General features: G+C 37.6%; 2 protein-coding genes and 2 non-coding genes across 4 annotated transcripts in view; 2 read left to right on the top strand and 2 right to left on the bottom strand.

Moving 5' to 3' along the window:
- Window positions 1-16,172, top strand: part of LOC107634189 (pentatricopeptide repeat-containing protein At1g34160) — a 190,865-nt gene extending 174,693 nt beyond the window's left edge. The window contains exon 2 of the mRNA XM_016337759.3: window positions 14,273-16,172. Coding sequence (XP_016193245.1) covers window positions 14,308-16,044 — 1,737 coding nt within the window. The 5' untranslated portion in view covers window positions 14,273-14,307 and the 3' untranslated portion in view covers window positions 16,045-16,172. The remainder of the gene's footprint in view (window positions 1-14,272) is intronic.
- Window positions 10,258-13,665, top strand: LOC107629680 (protein RETICULATA-RELATED 4, chloroplastic). Its single transcript, XM_016332521.3, has 8 exons — window positions 10,258-11,012; window positions 11,154-11,222; window positions 11,733-11,864; window positions 11,968-12,021; window positions 12,108-12,152; window positions 12,590-12,729; window positions 12,965-13,090; window positions 13,189-13,665. The coding sequence occupies exons 1-8, from the start codon at window positions 10,476-10,478 to the stop codon at window positions 13,235-13,237; spliced, it is 1,152 nt and encodes a 383-aa protein (XP_016188007.1). The 5' UTR covers window positions 10,258-10,475; the 3' UTR covers window positions 13,238-13,665.
- A 1,556-nt stretch (window positions 16,173-17,728) lies between the features above and the next one.
- On the bottom strand, window positions 17,729-18,031 carry LOC148569880 (signal recognition particle RNA). The gene has a single exon (XR_015908817.1).
- A 1,929-nt stretch (window positions 18,032-19,960) lies between these two features.
- On the bottom strand, window positions 19,961-20,263 carry LOC148569879 (signal recognition particle RNA). The gene has a single exon (XR_015908985.1).
- Between the last annotated feature and the right edge of the window lie 1,087 nt (window positions 20,264-21,350).

The following is a 21,350-nucleotide window of genomic DNA, read 5'->3' as shown; positions in this document are numbered from 1 at the left end:
CGATTTTATTATATCATATTATATTGTTGTCTTTTTTAGTATCATAGGTTAATAAGGTAGTTATCACAATAATGGCTTGAGCTTTAATTTTGATTAAATTGAAATTCAAGAAAAAAATCTTCTAAACTGATAAAATAAAAAAATATTATCGAATTTATCATTTTTACAAAAATAAGTTACTCATTTAAATTATTTGAAAACCACAATTATCAAAAATAATATTACAGACGCAAATGTAACATTTATATTATTATAAAAAGTTAAAAATTGCGGAAGGGTATAGTGATTTCAAGAATGCACATAAATCGCTACAAAGTATAGCAGTTTATGTTGAAACGCGTGTGGGTAGAAACTGCTACATCCTGTAGCGATTTCTGAAAGAATGCAACAATGAAAAAACGGTGGTACCCCAATAGCGGTTTCTTTTCAAATGACTCATTGCACAAACTGCAGGTGGATATAGCAGTTTACATGTACCTATAAATTCGCTTGAGACAGTAGCGGATTTTTTATTTCAATTGAGACAAAAAATTTAGAGGGAGAAATTTGTTTAGAGAGAGTGTGTGTTGTGGATTGAGAGAATAAGGAAAAGACTTAGAGAGGATTTGGGCACTTTAGATTTCTAGAGGCGCCATTTTCAAGCGGGACCATAGCAGACGAAGGTAGTTTGTACCGGCTCAACAGCGTTGTTCACGTTGCCAGTGACATCAATGAAGAGGTAAGTTTATTTTCTTTTAAGTATTAAAATTTATAACATAAAATGTAGTATTTAGGATGCAGAAATTAGAATACAGAATTTAAGGTTTGTAGCTTAGTATTTGAAATTTAAGATTTAAAATTAAGGTTTTAAAATTTTAAATGTAGAAGGTTTGTCCTTTAGTATTTGAGATTTAGGATTCAAATTTTAAATATAGAGTTTAAGGTTTGTAGGTTAAAATTTTAAATATATTATTTGAAAATTAAGATTTAAAATTTTAAATTCTAAATTTAGATGGTTTATAGTTTAGTATTTAAAATTTAAGACTTAAATTTTAAATATAGAATTTAAGGTTTGTAGTTTATTTGAAATTTAATATTTAAATCTTAAACTTTTAATTTTAAACTTTAAATTTTAAAATTTAGGACTTATAAATTAAAAAGTTGGAGATTTTTTACTTATTCTAAAGTACATTAAGATTTGTTTCAAAATTTTATGTAAAAGTTCATATGTATTATTTCTCTATTTTAATAAAATTAGTTTTAAAAATAATCTTAAGAGAACTATATCTAAAATTTTAGTTAAGATTTGATAGATAAGACACTCGTAGATTTTATATCGGATTATAAATTATGATTTAAACTTGTAAGTATTAGAATTTAATTTAGGTGTGGTTATTTTTCTCACATCATGCAGGCAAGTAGGTGTATTTACAACGTTCGGAAGCAACAGAATATGTCTTTGCATGAAAGGATCATACCTTATTTGGAGAGAGCTGGTTTGTACCACTTGGCTAGGCTGAACACCTGTTGGTTTTAGTTGGATGAGTCCCTGGTCAGCGCATTCATTGAGAGGTGGCGTCGTAAGATGCACGTCTTTCATATGCCGTTTGGAGAGTGCACCATCATGCTGCAGGATGTGGCATATCAGTTGGGGTTGCCCATCGATGAAAAGGCTGTATTTGGGTGCCTCACAGACTTCAACCAATTTATGGAGGATGGCAGACCAGTTTGGGAGTGATTTCAGGAGTTGTTCGGCGAGCTGCCACCGCCGGATAAGGTCAAACAGTTCACAATCCACTTCACATGGTTCCGTTAGAGGTTCCGGGTGCTACCTGCGGATGCAAGTGAGGATACTGTACGCATATACGCACGTGCATATATTATGGTGCTGTTATCCACTCAGCTGTTTGGAGACAAGAGTGCAAATCAGGTGCATATTCGGTGGTTGTCATTTGTGGCGATGCTTGACAAGATGAGCAGTTATAGTTGGGGTTCAGCTACATTGGCATAGCTATATCGACGCATGTGTCGGGTGGCCAATAGAAATGTCGCAAACTTGGCAAGTCTCCTATAGCTACTACAGTCTTAGATCTTTTGGCGGTTCCCCACTCTCAGGCCGCATGGATTTAACGACTTTTCTTTTTCATTGGCATCCAGGTATCGATCGATGTACTTAGGGTTTCATTATTTGTTTTAAGTTATTAACATTTTAGATGACGGATTAAACATTCATATCAAATTATTATCCTCCAGGTAGGCCACTTATTTACCCACATCTGTCGGAAAGGAGCAAAGAATTATCCAGTTTTGCCTTGCATTAGACTGGTTGGATAGTCGAGATGTAAGTTGTTTGTGTGTGGTTCGAAGTTTCATTACCTGTTCACCGACATGTCTGTATATAGCGTTCTAATGGTAGATTTCGTTGTGATTTCCAGATTGTGTGGGAGCCTTATGCTGCGCTTGACGTACTTGCCGTTGTTCATCCGAAGATTCTAGTTGAGGAGCACAGTCGGTTATGGTGGGCAGTCACTAGCCTAATATATTTTTTCGTATTGAGTGACATCATGTTGATAAAGTGGTCCCACAGTCGCATGTACGATCCCTGAGGAAAACTCAGATATGTACCCAATGAGAAGTTACCGATAGGAGTCGTCTCGGCCACAGTATACTCAGACTGATGCCTGTCAAATAGAGTGATAGTGAAGCATCTCGAATTGCACTCTATTGCCTTCACCAGAGCCTGGCAAAACTGGTGACCAGTTCCCAATTACGCCTCTGCCGTCTGTCTTCGAATCACAATTAGCTCTATAAGCCTCCCGTATGTGGGATTTGTAACAACCGCCCCTTCTAGAAACAAAATTAAATTTGAAATTTGAAAATCAGTTAGGAGATAAGTTTAGAATTTTGAAATTTTGGATAGGAACCTGGTAACCACCCTCAGTTTGAAATTTAAAATATCCCAACCACCCCATCCCCAAATGTATATAAATAGGGGAGCACCCATAGGTAGAAAATCACTTCTCTCAAACACTTATCCTCTCCCTTCTCTCTCTACAAAGAAATAACATTCTGTGGGCAAACACAAGAGGCAAGCTCAAAGAAGCGTTAGAAAAGAAGGTAGGGAATTATGTTTTTAAAAACGCTTGGCATGTGTTATGTTCCATTCTTTATTATTATTTTCTTCCATGTTATCATGACATTAATTTTCTCTCACTCACCTTTCATTCATGATGATCATGACTCTCCACCATGCCATTCACGTCTTCTTGAATCGTTATTATATGTCTCCGTATGATGTTCATTCAATTATTTACTATACCCATTTTGTGCTCTTTCATATAATTATGTTGTCAATATTCCCTTTTGGTCGAGAGTACATGCCCTCTTAAGATGCTTATTCAATATCCTATATTATTATATTGATATTCCCTTAGGGCCAAGAGTACATGCCTTCTTATGTCTTGTTCAATATATAGGTATATGTGTGATCTCTTACATGGTTATATTATTATTTATAATATTTTAATTCAATTATTTAAATTACCCTATTCCATCATGTGCATCCATGTAACCTATTATACCATTATGTTATCATCATTCCCTTAAAGTCAAGAGTACATGCTTTCTCAAATATTTTATTTAAAAATTTAATCCTATGTGCATCTATGTGATCTCTTCTATCATTATTCCTTTAAAGTCAAGAGTACATGTTTTTTCTTCAAAATATTTAATATTCTTATAATGTGCACTTATATTACGTTTAAAACAACCTAAATGTAAATTGAACTGAGGGAATGATCATTCGGTAAGGGAAGGTGACCCCCAAAGACAAGATATCGATATGATCCTTTGGTAAGGGAAGGTGATCGATCGAGATGATCCTTCGGTATGGGAAGGTGATCGAAAACGTTTGGGATAAGAACCTTCGATAAGGGAAAGGGACTATCCCATCAATTTTATATAATAATATATCTTTTTATATGACTCTCTTCTTGTGTATGTCTAAATAACCTTGATTGTAAATTAAACTGAGGGAATGATCCTTCGGTAAGGGAAGGTGACCCCCAAAGACAAGATATCGATATGATCATTCGGTAAGGGAAGGTGATCGATCGAGATGATCCTTCGGTAAGGGAAGGTGATCGCCAAAACGTTTGGGATAAGAACCTTCGGTAAAGGAAGAGGACTCCCACTTATACCGGTTTGAGCTCAATACCCTCCATATAAGTTATAAATTAAGAAAGAAAGAAGGCACGAATGAAAGCTTGAGTTCTATTTTTTCCTTAGATTTAATTATGATTATGTTGATGTTATCCTTCTATTTTCCTATATGTTTCCCCTTTCTTTTACACACATGTTTTACAAAAAAAAGAAGATGCATATTACATGCCATGTTATACGCTTGTTTTTAAAATTCCGCACGTGGGCTGGAGATGGATATGGAGGTGTTACATAGCACTCCTACTGAGACGTTAGGTTCTCACTCCCTTTCTTTTCCCATACTATCTCCAGAGGAACATGGCACAGTGGATAGAGACGACGCAGTGCCCCCTCGAGGGTAACTTCTGAGTATGACCCCTCGAAGCACGCGTGGGTAGTTGCGACCACTACTACCGTGCTCCAAACTATCTACTTAGGTCGAGAACTCGTGGAAGAAGAACCCCAACTGCCCGTCATAACCTTCCTAGATAGGGACGCTTCAACATCTAGGAAGCGGTCATCCAAGGTGGTACACCTTGAGTCCGACCCCGAGACCGAAGAAGAGAAATCCGACAACCCTGGCCAGAAGGAAGACACCATGGAGGAGGACCCAGAGGAGAAGTTGAACCCTTGTGGAGGCCCAAAGGTGGAATACGTGCCCTACTCTCCCATTTCGGCACCCCGTCGAGTTTTGGTTCATCCCACGCAACGGAACCAGGTCTTCACTGCGCGAAAGGGTGTTGGAAGGAGACCCCTGGTACCTCGATTCATGAATAACTAAAGACTCCTGATCAAGGATAGGATAGGATGCAAGTAGGGGAGCCTCTTCGACGAGATTAGTTTAGGACGTAGTTAGCTTCTTTTCCTGTTTTAGTTCCCTATAAGTATTTTGAAACGTACTCATGGTTAAGATGTTTATTTCACTCTAATTCAAATTCCAACGTTTTAGCGCTACTCGTTTTCCGCTCTACACGTATTTACTCCTGCCTCGCGTAACGATTAAGTCATTCTTTTTCTTGGATCAAGTGTGGCACCTTATTTTAAAAACCTCCACGATAGTATAAGAACTTAGGGTGTTACAGGATTCAACAATGCAGTGACCAGTAAATTCTGTATGCCCTTCATTACAAAATTAACACACTCGGATATGTTCATCATCATGTGGCCAAATCATCTGCTGCTATCCTGGTGCTGGGTCCACTTATCGTACTCCATTCTATTCGTCCAATCACACATGGTCAGATTTTTAGTTCTCATAATATCAAGTCAATAGTCAAACTCTGCCCCAGTCTTTGCATAAGCAGCATTTACAGGTAGCCGTCTCGCATTCTAACCATTGAAACTGAGGGAGAAATCAACTGCAACGTGATGAATGCAAAACGCTCGATATGCATGAGGTGGTAGCCAACCACTGTCAAGTGCCTCCAGTGTAGCCTTAATGCTACTGTGCCTGTCAGATAGGGGTGTTCGCGGTGCGGTTTGGTTTGATTTTTGAGAGAAAAGTCATCCGATCCAATCATTTAATTAAAGTGCGGTTCGGTTTGATTCGGTTTTTTTCTCAAAGCCATCCGAACCAAACCAAACCAATTAAATTCGGTTTGGTTTGGTTCGATTTGTTTGGTTTTTTCAATGAATTAAAAAAAAATACTACCATACTATTTCACAAAGCCATAACATTGAAATCGACAAACACAAATACACAATAGCTAACAATAGTAATAATAATAATAATATAGCACTAGTAGAAAAGTATTTTAATCTAGTTATACATTCTAATAGTTATACATTCTAATAATAAAGAGTTATTGAGATGAATGGATTAATAGCAAGGTAACAATGTATCAGAATTGAATATATAGATATCATGAATCAAGAGGAATGGAGTAAGTATAACAGACATAGAGATGAATGGATTAATAGAAGGGTAACAATGTATCAGAATTGAATAAAACCATGGGGATATTCACGTACAACTTTAATCAAACTTCTTTTCAATAACATAGATTATAAATTAACCGTTCATGTTTCTATCAATCCAGCATTCCAGCTCCCCTCTCTCAAATTGTAAGCCTTAAAATTCACTAACTTAGTCACCATCCTTGATGCCATAATCTCTAAGATAAGTTGTTTCAATGACAAGCTTACGTCCTTCATAACATAAGCAAAATTGCCCTCAAACATGAGCCCTACAATTCAAAAATCAATGGAAATATAATAAATCAGCTAACAGACTACACCATAACACCACCTTCTGCTCAAAGAAGATATTATATTAAAAATTACACTTGACATCTAGTATAATTGAATAATTGAAGATTAGAGAGTGACTTGTTCCAACAATATTCTAGCATCATGGTCATTGTCATATCAGAATAATATATCAACTCTCAAGTCTCAACAGATTTAAAAATTATAACACATGAAAGTAATTCAGTAATTCAGTAAGTCAACAGAACAACAACAATGCCAGAACAACAATCCAGTAATTCACTTCAAAAGTAATTCAGTAATTCAACAGAACAGTAAAACAAAACAAAACAGAAGCAGTTTCAGTAATTGAACAAATCAAAAGCAGTTTCAGTAATTCAATAGAACAAAATAAACCAGAAGCAGTTGAAGCAATTGGAAATGAACAACAAACAGAACAGCAATTTCAGTCAAGTTACATACCTGACTCGGTGGCTCGGGCTCCATATCTGACTTGAAACGGTGCTCTGTGTCCGCTGGGTGGTCCTGGGTGAGTGGGTGGTCCTGGCCTGCTGGGTGCAATTTGCGAGTTGTGAGGGACTGAGGGTGGTGGTGGGTGCAACTTGCAAGGGTGGTGCTGAGCTGCTGGGCGCTGGGCGTTGGCTGTGTGCTGCAATGCTCGGCTGCTCTATCTGCGAGGAGGTCCTGGGTGGGAGCAGGGGAAGGGCGGCGCTGGGAGGAAGGTCGGCGGCGGCTGTGAGGTAGTGGGAGGAGGTCTCTCACTGGCGATGGCAAGTGCAGAGAGCGAGACTGTGAGACCTAGGGAGTAGGGAGAGAGGGGCTAGGGTTCGCTTGGGGATGGGGCTTGGGGGAATGGCCGAATGGGGGTTACTGGGTTAGGTTTAGGTTTCGTTCATTTTGTTGGGGGGATTGGTTTTTTTTTTTTTTTTGGTTTTTTACCTTACCGGTTCGGTTGGGATTTTCATTGTCAGAACCGAAAACCGAACCGAACCGAACTGAACTAAAAACAGCAAAACATGCTTTTTTTTTTGTTTTTTTAGTTATCGTTTGTTCGATTTTTTGTTTTTTCGGTTCGGTTGGTCGGTTTAGTTCAGTCCGGAACGGTTTTGAACACCCCACTGTCAGAGATCATCAGAATACCTTCTTACGGAGTCACATGTTGTCGCAGGTTGGTCAGAAGAAAAGCCAAGGACTCTACATTTTTTCCTTCCACAAGTGCAAAGGTAATGGGTAAGATATTCGAGTTTTCGTCTTGCGCAATAGTCAGAAGCAAAGTACGGCCATACTTTCCATACAAATGAGTACCGTCGATGCTGATCAGTGACTTGGAATGTCGAAATGTCACAATGCAAGGAGGAAATGTCCAGAAAAAGATTATGAAAGTACACGGTAGATTCATTAACTTGATCATTGACTCGCACCGAAGAAGTCTTCAACAACGCCACAGTTAGGGGTGGCAAACAGGCCTATACCCGCCGGGCCGACCTGCGTAACCTGCCAAAAGGAGGGCCGAGATGGAAAATTGGGACCACCAAATAGCAAAAGTCCGCCTAACCTGCACCGCTTAAACTGCGGGCTTTGGCGGGGCGGGGGCGGGCTTTCCGCCGGGCTTAGTATTTTTTTAGTGAGGGAGTATTTTTACAATTTTTTGGCCAAAACCTAACTTACAAGAATATGAAGATAAAAATTGAGTGGTTTGGATTATGTTTATGTTACTTTGGAGACAATATTTATAACTATGTTTTAAATTATGTTTACTTTGCTTTGGAGAGAATTATTTATACTTATGTTTTGGATGAAAACTTGGTTTATAATTATGTTTATTAGATATTTATAATTACAAAGATTTTAATATTCATGAATATAAAAAATATAATTTTTTATGCCTTTAAAAATTATAAATTTATTAATATGATTGTGAAATTATATATATTATTTAGTAGTTAAAAGTAAAAAAAAAAAGAGGAGTTTTGGCGGGCTTAGCCTGCCAGCCTGCCAGCCCGCCAACCCGTAGTTAGACGGGGCGGGGTGGGATTCTAGGACCGCCTCACTAGGCGGGGGCGGGGCGGGCTTCTGGCGGGGCGGGGCGAGCTTCCCCGCTTGCCACCCCTAGCCACAGTTCCTCCATGGTGGACTGCACACCAATGATCCAACGGAAAAATTCGGCATACGACTTTTTCCAATTTCCGTATATCTGTGCAACTGCCTTCTGTTTTGTCATCCAAACCTTCCTATAACTAGGCCTGAATTCGTAGGTTGCTTCAGTAGCTTCCTGCAACACTTTTTATCGTAACCGCTGCATCGGTTCTAACCAACAAAAAGATCTTCGCACAAATGACATGATAATCAAGCTATAGGTGATCGCTTGAAATCGATGTAGCCAAGCAAGTGTGAGGTCTGTTGTACTTTCTAACTTCCCAAGTACTCTTTTGTTGCCGAAATGTGATGCGAATTAACCACGTGCAACCTTTACCAAACTCCTTACATCTCCTATGATACTTGAAATGATACGACTCTATCACCTTGTATTCAACTCTACTACGGATGCTATAATCCTATACACTCAACACAACTTCTTCCTTAGTTTGGAAAGATTGACCAATCTGAATTTTCATGGCAGGATTTTCCTCATGCAATCCTTAATCCCCAAAGATAGGATCTATGTCCGGTTACTGGCCGATGGTTCAACGTTGAGAAATATGGAGGATGTTGCTGTGTTCCAGAACTTGATGGCCCCTGATGTGTAGGTGGGTTCCTCGGAGTATCTTTATCACTGTCCCCCACGATGTGAGTAGGCTCTTCGTCTGAATCATCCTCTCACATCGCATTTTCAACCCGATCCGGTTCACCCTCACCTGAAATATCCGGAATCATACGGGGTGACTTAGCTATCCCAATTGCAACATATGGAGGATCAGGCAACAGACAAGCATGTGCAACGACAGGCATCGAGGTAGAAGCATCCCACACCGTAGTTGACTGAGAATTCGGCACTGATGCCCCCAGAACTGTCGATGCCATCTTCTAATTTGGCATACAGCTCGTGTATTATCATTTCCAGAAAACTTCGCCGACAATGAAACAAAATTTGCATTTCTTCGTCCGATCCTATCTCAAATGTTTCATATTTCACACCAGTTGACACAACCGCAATAAAAATCTTGTAAAACAACTTCTTATCCACTTTGTTCCACACATCTTTGCATTTTGCAATATACTCATTTTTAGTTCTAAAAATGTATTTGATAATCGAATAAAAATACTTACTGATTCTGTATCAGTAAACTTAACGTCATACCTTTTATTTTTTTTTTAACTTTTTCAGAATAATACACTAAAACTAAAAATCTCTCTTCACTATTAATTTGTGAATTTATGAAAATGATAATCCATTACTATACTATTGCCTCTTGTTTAATATTTATAGGTATTTTTTATATAAAAAATCGCTATAGACTAACACGATTTCCTAGGTTAGTCATTTGTGAAAAAATCACTATAGAGATACTGCGGTTTTTTTATTGTTGCATTCCTTCAAAAACCTGGTGTAACAATTTCTACCTACACGCATTCCGACGTGAATCTATACATCTTGTAACAGTTTATTTACATTCCTAAAATTACCATATCCTCTCACAATTTCTATAATAATATGAATATTGCAAATACATTTACAATTTACAACAACTATAATCTGATAATTTTAAACTCCAAACATTTTAATTAGATAATTTGCGCTTTTCACAACATGTCTGTAATTACTTTAATTTAAAAATGAGTTACTTTTTATTCTCTTCCGTAAAAAAAAAAAATATTCTCATTTTGTAAAGATAGATTGAAGTGATGAAGAGTGGAAGAAAGCGCGTGTTTGCACGGAGGCAGAGTGAGAGTGTGGTGGTGTTTACTGTTTAGTGATAGTTTCAACTTTCATAGCGTCAACATGTGTCGTTGCCACCTCACAGTCACAGTCTCTCACTTCACACTTCACTCCCCACCACCCACTCACCAACTCCTTCCCTTCCTTTTTCCCTTTGAACTTTCAACTGACTCCAACTGAATTCAACTCTCTCTCTTTCTCTCAACTGGCCATGGCTGCTGCTGCTTCTTCCTTCTCCACCATCTCCTTCCGCTCTTTCTCTCTCAACAACCGCCCTTCCCTCTCTCTCCCACTCCCAACAACCTTCACTCTCACCTCTTCCCACCGCCATTCCCCTTCCACTCTATTCACTTCCTTCCTCCCACACACTCCTCTCATCCGCTCTCCCCCAACCCCCATTCTCGCATCTGGAGGAGGAGGAGGAGGCCATGGCGGAGGACACGCCGGTGGCGGCGGAGGAGGAGGAGACTACGATGGCGAAGCCGACGACAGGGGCCGCAACAGGGAGGAGGCACTGCTGGTGCTAGCGGAGGCCGGGAGGCCGCTCGAGAAATTGCCGATGGATTTGGCGGCTGCGATTCAGGCAGGTCGGGTTCCCGGCTCAATCGTGAAGAGGTTCCTTGAGCTCGAGAAATCGGCGGTGTTCCGGTGGTTGTTGAACTTCGGAGGGTTTAAAGAGAGGTTGCTGGCCGATGATTTGTTCCTTGCAAAGGTCGCCATGGAATGCGGTGTTGGCATCTTCACTAAGGTTCCCTCCATTTTTCATTCCCTTCCTCAATTTTCGGTTACAAAGTGCACATTTGTGTCTGCTGTTATTTAATCTTAATTTCTCTAAGATTAGGGGCTAAATAGTAATTAATAGTAACTATTTGCATTTGGTGGTTCTCAGACTGCTGCGGAGTTGGAGAAGCGTAAAGAGAATTTCACGAAGGAGCTTGATTTCGTTTGTGCTGATGTGGTATGTATCTCCTTTTTGCTTATATATTGTTTTAGAGAACAATTTGATGTACATTTTATATCACTCAAATCATATACTATTACATGTGAATTTTTAGATTATAAGTTGTAAGAATAAAACATTGTTGCTGATATAGTGATATGACAACACATAATAGGATGATAGTGTAAAATACTTTTATAATGACAGTGGCACAGTGCATCCGCATCAAAATCAATATTGTTTAGATTAGAGCCTAGATTGTTCATCTTTTGGCATTTGATTGTAATTGGAGTTTTCTCGATATTTGTATGCTGATTTTGCCATATATATACCTTACAATAGAGAGGTGAAACTTTCATTATTGTTGTAATAATCCTTTTGTTTTTTTTTGTTTTGTTTTGTTTTTGTTTTTTTTGGATAATGCTAATCTCTTTTGAAAACTACGTTTATTATGTTTCGTTACGCAGCAGCTTATTCACTGTCTAATTTTTGTGTATGTTTGATTTATTCTATTGTTGTTATTAACAGGTAATGGCAATCGTAGCAGATTTTATGCTTGTGTGGCTTCCGGCTCCAACTGTTTCTCTCCGACCTGCACTTGCCGTTAGTGCTGGGCCTATTGCTAAATTCTTCTATGGCTGCCCTGAAAATGCTTTCCAGGTCACCACTTTCCAGATTTTTCCTATATGTTTTATTTCCTTAAATATTGTAAGTTATTATTGTGTTTGTATCTTACATTTGTTCGGTTTTGCTTTTTATATAGGTGGCATTAGCTGGAACATCTTATACACTTATACAGAGAATAGGTGCTATTGTGGTATGTGTTGTTCCCTGGAAAATTCAAGCAGTCATTTTGTGGTTATGACAGCTTTTAATGTCTCTGTCTCTTACTCTCTTGTACAGCGCAATGGAGCAAAGCTGTTTGCAGTAGGGACTGGTGCATCTCTGGTAATTTGATCCTTACATGCCTTCCCAATACTGAATTTAAATTCTTCTTCATTCTGTTGAAATGCCTGAAATCTTTGTGCTTCTGGACTCACTCCTAGTCTCGCAAGTGCCATACTGTTGTTTTTTGCTGTATTCTTTCATATGTCCTCAAAGCAAAAGAATTGCTAATATTGAAGAATTTTACATTATTTACTGCCTATGTCTTAGCATAAATTATGTACATTGATTTTTCACCATATGACTCTGTCTCTCAAATGAAATGATTGAAGTTAATATAGGTTGAATTTCGGAGCATATGTATATATCTTGTAACTGAATTAAGTGGTTTAAGATCAAATCTCTGTCTCAGCGTCTATCTCACCATGTGATTGGTGCGTAATTTTTAGTCTTGCAGTATAAATATGTGTGTGAGGTGACTGATGGAATCGCCTTTTCAGATTGGTACAGGTGTGACAAATGCATTGATCAATGCACGAAAAGTTGTTGATAAATCTTTTGCTGCTGAGGCTGAGGATGTACCAATTTTATCAACTAGTGTTGCTTATGGTGTTTACATGGCTGTATCTAGCAACTTAAGGTATGACTTTTATTATTGTTGCTATTATCAATAAAGATTACTACTACAATGACATAATTCTCTTGGATTGAACAATTCTCGACGCTGAAACTGAGACAATCTCTAGTCATGCATAATATGTCAGTAAATCAATGATAAATGCAACTTTTCTATAAGAACACACCATAACATCGTTGAAATTCTTCTGTTGTATAAGTTGAATGCCTGAATCTGAAGGAATTGTCCTTGATACCAGGTACCAAATACTGGCTGGGATTATTGAACAGCGGATTCTCGAACCTCTTCTGCACCAACAAAAGCTATTGCTAAGTGTTTTTTGCTTTGCCGTTAGGACTGGCAATACTTTCTTGGGCTCACTATTGTAAGATTCTTTATGAACTCAATATGTTTCTACATAGTTTACAAGATTTGCTTCTTTTTCAGTTGTCATTGTTCATTACATATATCTTCTATGAACAGGTGGGTGGATTATGCTCGATGGGTCGGAGTCCAGAAAATACGGGAATAAGCATAATTGATGTCAATTTGAGGACTTGTCACCATGGGATCAATTCATTATTGGAGTTACATTTTGTTGATTATTTAAATTTGCTCCCTGTATGTTGTATTTTTTGTTCTAATTTTGTTTGTATTCCTGCTGACAGCATAGTTGTACATTGAGCAATAACAGAGGTCAGCAAACACTGAGTCTTGAGTTTGCTGCCACCATTGAGGGTGGCCAACTGGTCATGGCCAATGCTGGTAAAAGAAAAATCCTTCTATCATAGCTTGCAGAAAGCTGTAGCATGAGATGAAGTTATGAGTCACATTTTTGTTAGACGAGCATGGCACTGCCTCTTGGCTCTTGATAATGTTGCTTCTGTTGTGTTGTTTGTTGTAGTAGTGTTTTTTGAAATTATATTGAATAACAACAAATTCATAGTTACATTTGCTTCATCATGAGCTTTATAGATTTTTTTTTTCTGAGTGGATCTAAAACTTGCAAGTCTTTAGCAATGTTTGGTTTTTTATTCGGCCATTTATAAGCTATATTGAGCTTCATTAAGATTAAGAACAGTTATCTTAACGGTAGTGGCTCATGAGATGAATAATTTTGGTGGCTGGTAATTATCCTAATCAGGTTTGGATTGAGGAAGCACCAATCCACGCTTGTAAAGTCTAAACTAGTTTTGAACATTTTAGTCCGATGTCCCAAGAAACAAAAACTCCTCAGCATTCGTTACAAAACCTAGTTTTTATCTCAAGCATTTACGCAGTAAGCAATATGATATAGAGGAAATAAACAAACCCTCACCAGAGTCGTGCAATGAATTTGTACATTCCAATATTGTTGACCAAATTGGTTAATTAATTAATTAATTCTTAAACTCCAGTACATTCTTTCAATTCATCAACTATCAACTATTATTCTGTGATTAATAATACCACTATATAACAAATTGGACTATATATAATTTATAAAATATAAAATTAACATCAATTTTATTTGATTTCATACTTTTTCATTTCTCTACTAACCTTAGACCAAAGAAAAAAAAGGTAGTTAAATTGGGTTGATGTTCCTGCCTAGTGCACTGAATGGCTTCCCTGATTCATTTTGAGTCACTGTTGCAGAAATGCAACTCCTTGATTCAAATCAAGCAGTTCCAAGCTCATCTCATCACCACTGGGAAATTCCAATCCCACCCTTCACGGACTAAGCTCATCGAGCTCTGCGCCCTCTCCCCTGCCGCCAGCAACCTCTCCTTCGCCGCCGAAATTTTCCGGCAAGTTAACGCTCCCAAAACCAACGACTGGAACGCCATCCTCCGAGGCCTCGCAAAAAGTCCAAATCCCACGAACGCCATCACGTGGTTCCGCACCATTTCACGCAGCCCCCAAAAGATCGATGCTTTAACGTGTTCCTTCGCACTCAAGGCATGCGCTCGTGCATTGGCACTTTCTGAAGGTACCCAGATACATTCTCAGATTCTGCGTTTTGGGTTTGATGCTGATGTGTTGTTGGTCACCACTTTGTTGGATGTGTATGCTAAAAGTGGCGATCTTGATGCTGCCAAGCAGGTGTTTGATGAAATGTCTATACGAGACATCGCGTCTTGGAACGTGATGATTTCTGGGTTGGCGCAGGGGAGCTGGCCTAATGAAGCTATAGATTTGTTTAATAGGATGAAGGAAGAGGGTTGGAGGCCTGATGAGGTGACTGTTCTTGGAGCGCTCTCGGCTTGTTCCCAATTGGGTGCTGTGAGGCAGGGAGAGATTGTTCACAGGTACATAGTGGATGAGAAGTTGGATATGAATGGGATTGTTTGTAATGCAGTCATTGATATGTATGGGAAATGTGGTTTCGTCGATAAAGCTTATTTGGTCTTCAATAAGATGAGTTGCAAGAAGACTTTAATCACTTGGAACACGATGATCATGGCGTTTGCAATGAATGGTGATGGATATAAGGCACTTGATCTGTTGGATCAAATGGTTCTAGAAGGAATGCTTCCTGATGATGTATCATATCTTTCTGCATTATGTGCATGTAACCATGCTGGTTTGGTGGAAGAAGGGGTTAGATTGCTTGATACAATGATTGAGTCTGGGGTGAAGCCTAATATTAAGCATTATGGGACTGTGGTTGATTTGTTGGGTCGAGCAGGACGGCTCCAAGAAGCCTATGATATTATAAACTCCATGCCTATGATGCCTGATATAGTATTTTGGCAAACTTTGCTTGGGGCTAGCAAGACTTATGGGAATGTGGAGATGGCAGAGATTGCGTCGAAGAAACTAGTGGAGATGGGATCTAATGCTAGTGGGGATTTCGTCTTGTTATCGAATGTTTATGCTGCACAGCAGAGGTGGCATGATGTAGGGAGGGTGAGGGAGACCATGAAAAATAGTGATGTAAGGAAGGTACCGGGATTCAGTTACACAGAGATAGATGGCAAGATGCACAAGTTCGTGAACGCTGATCAAAGTCACCCGAATTCAAAAGAGATTTATATGAAGCTGGACGAGATCAGGTTTAAGATTAAAGCCTATGGATATGATGCTGAGACTAATCTTGTGTTGCATGATATCGGAGACGAGGACAAGGAAAATGTTTTGAATTTTCACAGTGAGAAATTGGCTGTGGCATATAGTTTGATTAGTACAAGAGATGGAACACCAATTCATGTAATAAAGAACCTTAGAATATGTGTAGATTGTCATGCTGTGCTAAAAATTATATCCAAAATTTATAGTAGGGAGATCATTGTGCGCGATAGAGCACGATTTCACAGATTTAAAGAGGGTGAATGTTCTTGCAGAGATTATTGGTGAATTAAGAAGTAAACAAGTGCTTCTCATATCATTTTGATGTAGTTTCATAGATAAATTGGATACAGCTTTTTATTCTGCTGTACTTATTGTAATTGGAAGTGAAATAAATGTCTGTGTAGACAAAGTTATATTCTTTTGTTATTATGAGAAAGGAACATGTAAAGTAGCAATTGCAGCACACTTACAAACTCAATTAAGCACTAAAAGCAACGAGAACCATATCTGAGAAGTCCATATGTTGAAGCAATTGAAACTAATCCATATATGGAAGAACGACTATCTTGTCAAAAATTGCATCTACAATTTAGAACAAAGATTCTAAAATAATGCAGCATCACAAGACATATTCAGTTAACTATGAACTATCACTAGCATTCAGGACAATCACCATGAGTTATTTATAGCAGTTCCATACTGGTTGAGTTTATCGACGCTCCATCTGTATAAGAACTAGGACATCCTTCACTCGTGAGCTAATCTTTTGGGTTGAATTAGGTATATTCAATTTTAATAGGTGGCGATTTAACATTGCTTAATTAGCCACCTTCCATGTTTCTGAATTATGAAAATTTCCTAATCCCCCCAAAACAAAAGAAAATGCTGAACACGAATAAAAGAATTGACAGACAGGAGCATCCATTTCACTCCAACAATAGGTGTCTAGTCCTCCATAACTATAGCTAAACTACTTACAACTTCCAAAAATATGAAAAGGTTTAGTTGCAAGGATACCGTTTGAGCTGTATCATGGACCTATGAAGGGCAATAAAGATACAGATGCTACCATCCATAGCCTGGAAAACAAAAAAGGCATCACATAACAAATAATATAAAATAGAGAAATATATATAAAATACAGATGCATATATGATAAACTTTTTTATGACTCGGCATTTCCAGAATACAGACAGACAACTTGCTAAGAATACTACTTCAAGTTCTCTACCAGATGTTTAATCAAGCATCTGACAGAGTAAGCAGCCTAAAATATCTACAAATTATAATAATAACTTTTAAATCAAGGAACTGGATGAATGAATAATATCTGGTGAAAAGGTTAAAAAATATTGCAAGACTACAGGCATAACAGCACGAGTTATTGGTGTCAGTTCCAGTGTACTGATAGAAGGCTCTGTTAAAGAAGAATGTCCTAGTCCTACAAGTTAAAAATCTGATTTTTGGCTTCGGATGCAGCAAATGGCAGAAATTACTGTCTGATACTTGAGCCGTGTGATGTTCATGGTAAAATAAACAAGTATAAGCACCTATTTGGTTGGATTTGAATCCTTTAAAGTGCCGGAGTTGTACAGTGATGAATTGAGCAGGTAACCACAAATCCACCATCCAACTTTAGCGGATCCAAAATCCCATTTGGTGAGTTGAAGGTACATAAAAACATATCTTTAACAAGCAACTATAAGTCTATAAGTTGACAGAATTTTAAACTGGCTTAAATATCATTGGCTATCAAAACTATCAGATCAATTTGCATAAAGCAAACTTCCTGGTGGCAAAAGGAGGTAAATAACATCATCTGACAGATAATGGAAACAACATTAGAAAATGTTCAAAGAACTGGATAATAAATCAGCAGAAAGCAGATAACTTCAGTTAAAACCCAAACTTATTGATGACAAAAGATGAACTAAGCATTATAGTACATAGAATCATCCCAGGAAGCAAAAAAGGTGATGGTTCAAGAGCTAGGCACGCTTGGCACCGCAGGCTAGTAGTGCAGCAGCTTGTGATCCCTCCACTGTTGGGAGACAGAGGTGTTCGCTGCTCTGTGAAGCCAGCCTGACGCAGTGCCCTCGAGTCTAGGAGCCAGGACACTCGAGCCTTCGCCCAGGCGCCCTAACTCAACTCTCAACTTGGAGCGGGCAAGCCAGCATGATGCAGTCACCAACCCAACCAAGCATAGCCAGAACCATGTTCCATCATCTTAGTGCCCCCACTTGGGTTACAAGTTAGCGCTACCTAACTCGGCGATTAAACACTCCTGTCAGAATGCCTATAAACATTGCATTCTGTGCTACCTTACTCTATGTGGGACTTGAAAGGTTGCTAATAATTACTCGAGTTGATCCTCCCGACTAATTTGTTTATGCCAATGTGGACGGATTAAGTTTAAGACTAAGGCCCATGGATATGCAGCTGAAACTAAGGGGAGAGGAGAAGGAAAATGCTTTGAATTATTTGTGAGAAATTGACTGTGGCATAAAAATAGTTTGATTTATACCAGTGATAGAACACCTTTTCATGTTATAAAGAACCTTGGAATATGTTTAGATTGCATTGTGATGCTGTTCTAAAATTATATCGAAGATTTAGGAAGAGGCTAAAAATCAATTTCACAATAAAAAGAGAGTGGAATAAAAATTTTAGGAGGGCTAGAATAAAGTTTACATAAAATTATGAAAAGAAAAAATTTGGGGGCTCGGCCTCTGGGGATTATTGAAAGGGAAAGAAATGTCCGGATTAACAAAGTTAGATTCTGGAAATTAACAGTTAGTTGCAGACTTGTCAATACTAACATTCTTATTATTATTATTATTATTATTATTATTATTATTATTATGGGAAGTAGCATGTGAAGTAGTAGCAGCTGCAACACACTTTGCACAAAACCATCAGACTCAAATGTAAAATGGTAAAACTAATTAGATTAGAGGTAATTATGAGAAATTGGCTGTGGCTGGCATATAGATATATAGTTTGATTTTGTATGAGTGATGGAACACCATTTCATGTGATAAAGTACCTTAGAATATGTTTAGATTAAATTGTGATGCTGTTCTAAAAATTATATCCAAGATTTATGATAGGGAGATTATTGAGCGTGATAGAGGGTTAATGTTCTTGCAGAGACTAGTGGTGAATTAAAAACAAATACTTTCCATTCTGCTACACCTATTTCTTAATTATGGATACATAGCTCCTGGTGAGTATACAAATTCTCTTACCTTCTAAATCCAAATATATTGACTTAACATATTCTTTTGAATTAGTATTCGTTGTGCCTTATGAGTAGTATTCATTGTGAAACTGCAGAATATGGATACAGTTTGAGGATCACAGAGAAAAGCGATGTGTATAGTTAACAGGGATGGAGCCAACAGATAACAGGATTCCAGAGGGTGCACACATTGTCTAGCTATGAAATCAGAGTGAAGAAAAGAGACTTCACATCAATCCTTGACCAGAATCTGATAGTGCAATGTGGAACAAGGATCCCTGAGATGCTTCAAATTCTTGGAGTGGCGGCTCTCTTATGTGTGAATCCTTACCAGAAGAAAGGCCTGCCACGAAAGATGTAACAGCAATGCTTAAGGAGATCAGACATGAAAATGATGAATTCGAGAAGCCGAATTTCCTCCATAAAGGCATGGTTACAAATACTAAAGCAGCTGTTCATTGTTCAAGTTTCTCTAGATCATGTCAGCCACTAATAGATTCACCATCTTCTTCTTCATAGTAACCATATTGATTGTTATTATTTATTAGAGCAAATACTTTCCATTCTGCTATACGTATTTCTTAATTGAAAAATGAAAGAAATGGCTGGAATTAACAATCTGTTTCAGACATGAAAATGATGAATTCGAGAAGCCGAATTTCCTCCATAAAGGCATGGTTACAAATACTAAAGCAGCTGTTCATTGTTCAAGTTTCTCTAGATCATGTCAGCCACTAATAGATTCACCATCTTCTTCTTCATAGTAACCATATTGATTGTTATTATTTATTAGAGCAAATACTTTCCATTCTGCTATACGTATTTCTTAATTGAAAAATGAAAGAAATGGCTGGAATTAACAATCTGTTGCAGACTAATAGTCAATACACTAACAACATTGTTTTTGTTATTATGGGAAGTAGCATGTGTGGCAACACACACTGAATAAATCCATATAAAAAAAGTGATGGTTCAAGAGCTAGGCACACCCGGTATTATGGGTTAGTGGTGCAGCAGCTTGTAATCCCTCCACCGTTAGAAGCCAGAGGTGATCGTTGCTCTGTGAAACCAGCCTAACGCGGTGCCCTCCAGTTTAGGAGCCAGGACACTTGAGCCTACGCCCAGGTACCATGACCCAACTTTCTACTTGGAGTGGGCAAGCCAACATGGTGCAACCACCAGCCCAACCAAGCATAGTCAAAGCCATGTTCCATCACCTTAATGCCCCCACTTAGGTTACAAGCTAGCGTTACCCAACTCGGCGAACTGGCATTCCTGTCAGAGCTCTTATAAACATTGTTATATTTTCGTCATTCCTCGATGTGGGACTGCTATTGCGTCAAAAGAATAAACACTACTCATGTATATAACAACAGAAGGAAACTGACCATACTTTCAGAGAGACAGACCACAAATAATAACATTAAGAGCAGCACAAGAAACAGATTGGAATAACGCGAGATTTGTGGGATTGAATTATACGAATTTATCTTTCATGGGCATCTTATGTGAACACTTTTCTTTAAGTCATGCATAAATACACAATAGCTTATCTTTTATATTCTTAGCCTTGTTATGAATTTAATTGATCCATCCATGTATGTGCCACTTCCACAGATTTGAGGGGCAAGCTAAGTTGATAATGTTTTTTTCTTTTTTTTTTTTTTGTAGTAAAGTTGATAATGTTTTATTATCATCAAGTGTACCTCTGAGAAAGAAAATCTTATCCAGAACCAAGTAGTATATAATAGAATCATTATCCTAAGTTTCATATCAGTTAATTAAGCAGAGTATATCAGTCATGTCTGATGAGTCATGATTTGTAGAGGTTAAACCGTATGTAAAAGTATATTGAATAATAATGAATTTCCATCTGAAGTATGTGCCTAATGGAGGACGTTATATTATTTGGGGTGACCAAGCTCATTAAAAAAATCATTAATAAAATATAAATATAATGATATGACATCATAAAAAAAAATGCTAAAAATACCTTAAAAAATTGATAATAATATTCTTAAAAGATGAAAACGATAAAAACATTTTTAAAAGTATGACTATATATTTTGAAAAACGATTTTAAATATCTGATTTGATAAGATTTTTATTTTGAAAATAACAAAAAAATATTAAAAATAAAATAAAATTATAGGTCAAATTTTGATTTAGATTTTTACGTATATCTTTATTCTAAATAGTAATTCAAATATTTTTATAAAATTTTAAATCAATACACAAATTGATTTGCAAAATATGAAAGATATTTATCATCATTTATTAAAAAAGAATATTTCCTTTTGTTACTTGTCAATTTTAGAAATATATATATATATATATATATATATATATA

Source organism: Arachis ipaensis, chromosome B3 (genome assembly GCF_059453495.1).
Source record: "Arachis ipaensis isolate K30076 ecotype BB chromosome B3, ASM5945349v1, whole genome shotgun sequence".
NCBI lineage: Eukaryota > Viridiplantae > Streptophyta > Magnoliopsida > Fabales > Fabaceae > Arachis > Arachis ipaensis.
The sequence above is the reverse complement of the archived record's forward strand: the minus strand, read 5'-3'. Positions and strand labels throughout refer to the sequence as shown.